At 42.2% G+C, this 5,866-nt stretch overlaps 1 protein-coding gene across 1 annotated transcript; it reads right to left on the bottom strand.

Annotated features, from left to right (window-relative positions):
• Window positions 1–1,436: 1,436 nt before the first annotated feature.
• Window positions 1,437–2,164, bottom strand: LOC118279083 (uncharacterized). The gene is made up of 3 exons (XM_050698241.1): window positions 2,087–2,164; window positions 1,837–1,956; window positions 1,437–1,721 (listed from the first exon to the last, which is right to left on the bottom strand). The coding sequence occupies exons 1-3, from the start codon at window positions 2,135–2,137 to the stop codon at window positions 1,437–1,439; spliced, it is 456 nt and encodes a 151-aa protein (XP_050554198.1). The 5' UTR covers window positions 2,138–2,164.
• Window positions 2,165–5,866: the final 3,702 nt, after the last annotated feature.

Here is a 5,866-nt window from a genome sequence, read left to right as displayed (position 1 = left end):
AGGTTTACTAGCTTTCGATTTGGATATATATGTTGCTTTAATGTCCATGCATGCATACTCCATACCCGCAACCAGAGTCAACTAGAACAAAAATAACATTATTCATTTCCTGAAGGAACGAAAACGTGCGGCAGTCTACTGTAGCAAAACTGCAGCTTTTTTTAAGGGGTGAAATCATCCAATGACTTCTCTAGCCTTGGGTGAGGCGAGGCTGAGTGTCAGACTCTTACTGACTAAAAACCACCCCGTTCCTTCTCCTACTGTTTGAGTTGTTACGATAAGTTGAAAGTAATGCCTTGAAACGGGAGCGCGTTCGGCGCCCTGATTAGCCGGCTCGAATAAACCAACCATACTAACGGTACTGAAATGTTTGTGACAAGAGTAGATTAAGGAGATGTAGGTACCTAGTACCTAACAGTCTAAATATTTTTTGTTATATACGCGACGAATGGATTAGGATATCTCGTTACTTCGGATAAAATGCTATCCCACCAAAAATACATAAATGTAAAAAATGGATTAGGATATCTCGTTACTTCGGATAAAATGCTATCCCACCAAAAAAATAAACATAAAAAAGTTAGACCCGGAGCTGACACTCCGTCTCGCCTCGCCCAAGGCGAAAAAAGGGGTTTAATACAAAACCTATGCTTGGTTGTGGGCTTCGCCTCGAAAAGAATGGAGATCTAAATGAATGCCAAGTTCTGTACAAAATCCAAATATATTCGAATATTTATAGGAACAGAACAGAATAACATTATGAACAAGCATAAAACTCTATTTCTATATTTTATTGGATACCTATTATAACAATTTATGTAATTTAAAATATGAGATCTTAAAGTCGATAAGATTTGATTTGGCCGGCGAATAACCGACTGAATTTAAGAGAGGTTGGGTATTTTGGGGGTCTAACACACTTATGTTGTAAGTAAGTCTTTGACTGCCAATAAAAAACTGGTGAAGGCAAATCCTCCGCTAACGTCGGTCACCGGTGACTCCCGTGGCGTTTAAAGGGTAAGAATACTTACGTTATATTTATAGGAGCCATGGATTCTGTCGGCGACGACTGTTTCATCACTGAACATTTCATACTGTTTCTCTTCAAGGTCACATTCACCAAATCTTTGTATCTTGGAAAACGCTGAAACAATATGATGTGAAGTCGGTCAATGAAAATAATAAAGTATCGAATGATTGTCCACTTTCGTTGCAATCGATATCATCATCATCATTATCAACAGCCGGAAGACGTCCACTGCTGGACAAAGGCCTCCCCCTTAGAGCTAGTTCACACACGACGGGAACCGCGCGATTTCAGAATCGCATTGAAATCTCGCGAGGCTTATTTGTATGAGTTATTAAGTAATCGTTCAGACATAACCGCGCTGTTCCCGCACTGTTACCGCGCTGTTCCCGCATGTCTGAACTAGCCCTTAGTCCTCGCCACCTGCATCCATTGGCTCCCCGTGACTCTGTCGGTCTGGAACAACAAATAGGTCCACTTTTCCCTCAGGAACGCGGGTGAAGCCGCTGGCAGAAACTAGTGTTGAATAAAACAAGAACATACTTCTTCGCATCACGAGGTGATTGTCCGCAACCGTGGAGAGAGCAGGTTTCCCAATGTCGGTAAATGTTTCTTTCACCCACGTGTGGTACATGCCGTAGTCTAGGAACCTGGCCGGAGCCTGACAACCGGGGCCGTACACTCCGAAACCCAACTGCAAATCATCGGCAAAAGTCAGAACACCATGCAGCTGCATTTAGAAACAATTTCTATAATATGTGGCAATGCCAGGATAAAGTAGAAGAAGTAGGATTCGGATGATACTTCACCAGTCTCCATCGATGGTCCACCTTGGTGACGAGTATGGCACCGCTGCGCCACACGCACTCGCCGCCCAGCACACTCTGGGCACACGTCGTGTGCGCCGGCCATAGAGTGTCAAAATCCAGCTGGCATATAGAAAAACTGACTTCAAAAACCTTCGCATCCAGTAAAGTGGAAGACTGAAGGAGTATTATTGCAGAGACCGATGTCCAGCGATAGATAGAAACAGGTCGATGATGGTGGGACTACACATACCCCGGTCCGCCTGTAGTAGCTCTTGCAGTGGTCAAATGGTACGTACTTCATTTTGTATATCGAAACTTCGCCTTTTTTGCAATCTGTAAATAATAAAATAAACAGTTTTTTATAGTATAAGCCGGTACACGAGAAGACGGATCAACTGATTGTAAGCAATCGCCGCCGCCTATGGACACGCGAAACACCAGAGGCGTTATGAGTGCGTTGCCGGCCTTTTGGGGGTTAGGAATTTAAGGGTCGTTGGCGAATCAGGGATTGGGAATGTTTTTGTCTATTAACCCTCTCGATAATACATACCATCATCCATCAGCATCGCGAAGAAAGTGTCGTTCTGGAAGTTCATGGGCGGCCCACATATAGGTCGCAGTTCTATATAAAGTAAAGAAAAAAATATTTATTCTTATATACCTGCAACTGCATAAATAAAAAAACCCTTATCTATACATATATCATGGTGGATATCCCACCCACTCGCACGAAGCGCTTCGCTTCAAGCTTCCTTGTGTGAACTGCTAGGGAGTGGAACTCCTTGCCGGAGTCTGTGTTTCCTGATGGGTACAACCTGGGTGTCTTCAAAGCCCGAGTGAATAGGTTGCTTATGGGCAGACGTGCTCCATCGTAGGCCGCATCATCACTTACCATCAGGCGAGATAGCGGCCAAACGACGGCCCATTTAATGTAGAAAAAATATATACATACATATAGTTTATCTGTACAAGGGTCAATTCTGTACATTGAAAATATTTAAAAAATAAATAGTAGAGGGTGTTGCTGGATCGATACCAAACCCAAATATGTGAATATTTTTTTTGTCTGTCTGTATGTTCAGGCATCACGTGAAAACTAACGGTTCGATTTCGATGAAACTTGGTATAATTATACCTTATTATCCTGGGCATAAAATGGGATTTTTTATCCTGGAAAAATACGGAGAGAGGGGACGGGAGACAGATGTCTCACTAGATACTCACTAAAGGTGATGTGGTCAGTTTCAAGTTGGATCACAGCTAGGGCGTTGACCTTGTCTTGGAAGAAATCCGAATGGAAAGTGTACTCTCGTATGCCGATGTACGGACTCTCTCCTCTGCAGTTTCTACCAATAATCACTCGAGCTTCGGTCCTGGTCAACAAAAACTCTAATGTCACTCCGTCCACAGAACAAATGCATAACTTATTAACTCGGCGGTAGTTCCGAACCGAGACGACCTTCAAACCTTCAAGAAAAGAGCACACTCCTTTTTGAAAGGCCGAAAGCGCACCAGTGACTTCTCAGGTGTTGCGGGTGTCCATGGGCGGCGCTGATCGCTTACCATCAGAGGACCCGTCTGCTCGTTTCCCACCTTTTCCATGAAAAACTTAACGTATTCATTTATTCCCCAATGTCTCATAAAGTTCCGAAAAATGTCACAATTACCTGAAGTTTTTCTTGGGCAGTTTGTCAATTTCATTTGCAGATGCAAGCGCCAACTGTCTGGTGACCAGTACTACTGCGGTTGTGAACATTTTCTTACCTACATATTAAACAAACATGTGATATAGGCTATTATTTTCAATATAATATGGAATTATATAAATAGGTTATTTAATGTTAATTAACAAAATGTTAAGAATAGGCTGATGATTATGATGATGATAACAAAATGGTAACAATCTTGTACTATGTACATTTAACGTAGCGTCTGGTTATTATTTACATGGCAGTGTGGTATAAAAGTATTGTGACCGAAACAATATTAGACCATAATCTATCGCTAAGCATTCATACACTTTAAGTATCATGAATGGGTCCCCTCTAAAGTATCACTCTCTCACGGAATACCAACGCAAAGTTATTATTTAACGTTACTGAAATCGTCTGTTGGGTGAGAGTTCCAGATGTCCAATGTTGGCGATGACGTATAGAAAGATAGAGGGGAATTGGAATGTCTTTTCTCCTCCTTCTGCAAGGTAAAGGCGAGGCGGGGCGCGTGACGGAACGAACCTCCTCACGCCTCAGCCGTCGTGGGAGAAACTTCGGGCGTCGAGGATCACGAGACGATCTCCGGCCACCATTAGCACGGGTCTGCGGACAGCGAGCAAGAGTAGCTCGCTGCTCGACCAGAACCAGACCCGACCAGATGGCGTGTTGCGTTCCGCGTGTATTTCAAAAGCCATCAGACCACCACAGATGGGGCCCAGTAGGGCTGATGCCCAATACGGAGCTGCGGAAGACCTAACGGGTTACTGGGGCTCCGGCTCGAAGAGCAGGAGTAGAACCGGGATGGTTTTTAGTCAGTAAGAGTCTGACACTCCCTCTCGCCTCACCCAAGGCGGGAGAAGCCATTTAATACCCCCCTCAAAAAAGAGATGTATAGAAAGATAATGTAGTACCTACCTAAAGGATAGTATAGTATTCCAAGCCAGGGATAAGTTTCAATTTTAGCTGTACTCATATACAAATGCGATGTTGGTGAATTGTCGATACCACAGCTTGAAGACAGCACTAGACGCCATGAAACAAATGTAATATAAAGTGAGTTCATTCGCAAAATAAAAGGAAACACAAAATGCCATCGATTTTTTGATGCTTTGTAAATAGTAAACAAGTTTTGATTAACTCTTTTATTTTTAGTAATTAAGTGTTTTAAGTCTAGTTGTAAATATTATGTTTCACATTAGTGCATAACTCATATTAAAAACAATTCTGCTTGTACTGAGAAAAACAAACCAACCAAAGTAATGAAACTAAGAAGATAGTTGCTTTTACACTTACCTTGACTGAAAAACGGCGATATACTAAACACACAGTGTAGTAAACGCCTCGCCAACAACATTATTAACACTTCAAAACATTTTGTTTGAAAGAAAAATAAAATGTAATGTTAAAGGTAACATCGAGTGATTTAAATATCTATCCACCAGCACTAATGAAGCTGACGGCTGGGCGCCATGTTGGTTGGAACGCGCACGCACCGATCTCTTTGGACAACGCTCGAGTATGAGAATCCAACAAAATGCGACTAATTCGATGGTTGTTGTACAAATGGTGTATTTGTAAACTCTCGTGGCACAGACACAAACAGAATTAGGCATTATCCAATATCCGATCAAAACAAACGTTGAGAGCTAAACGTCTTCGTATGTAACGGTTGATATATGCTATGACAATGAGCCAAGAGCCATCCCTGTGTGGATGCGTTATGGAAATCTGTGAACAAAATATACTTCTATATATGTATGTGTAGGTATAATTTGCGGCTTTCTATGTTAGATACCACTGACAAACGGCGAAGGAAAACATCGTGAGGAAACCTGGTTGAAATAATTTCTAATTATAAGCTTGAAATCGCCAACTCGTGTTGAGCAAGCGTGGTGATTAATGATCCAAACCTTGTCGGTGCGAATGCGTTTACACAGTTATAATTGCTAATTTAGAAGAACGTCAAGTTTTTACTAAAATGGTACATGACAGCTTCTTTAAATTACATGGTTACTTAACTAATATTATAATTGCGAAAGTTCGTGTGATGTAAAATTTGGAACAGGGGGTTTTTTGATGGGGGAAATTCATCCATCCAGTAACTTCTCCCGCCTTTGGCAAAGCGAGAGGGAGAGTCATACTCTTACTGACTAAAATCCACCCGTTCCTACTCCTGCTTTTTTAGCCGGAGCCCCGGTAAACCCGCTAGGTAGTCCGCAGCTCCGGTTGGAACAGGGGTAAATTATGGTCTAGAATAACACATACTTTTTTATGCATGCATTTAATAGGGGGCAAACGAGCAGACGGGTCACGTGATG

The sequence above is a fragment of the Spodoptera frugiperda genome, chromosome 14 (assembly GCF_023101765.2).
Source record: "Spodoptera frugiperda isolate SF20-4 chromosome 14, AGI-APGP_CSIRO_Sfru_2.0, whole genome shotgun sequence".
NCBI classification, from domain to species: Eukaryota; Metazoa; Arthropoda; class Insecta; order Lepidoptera; family Noctuidae; genus Spodoptera; species Spodoptera frugiperda.
This window is presented reverse-complemented; position numbering and strand designations above follow the sequence as displayed.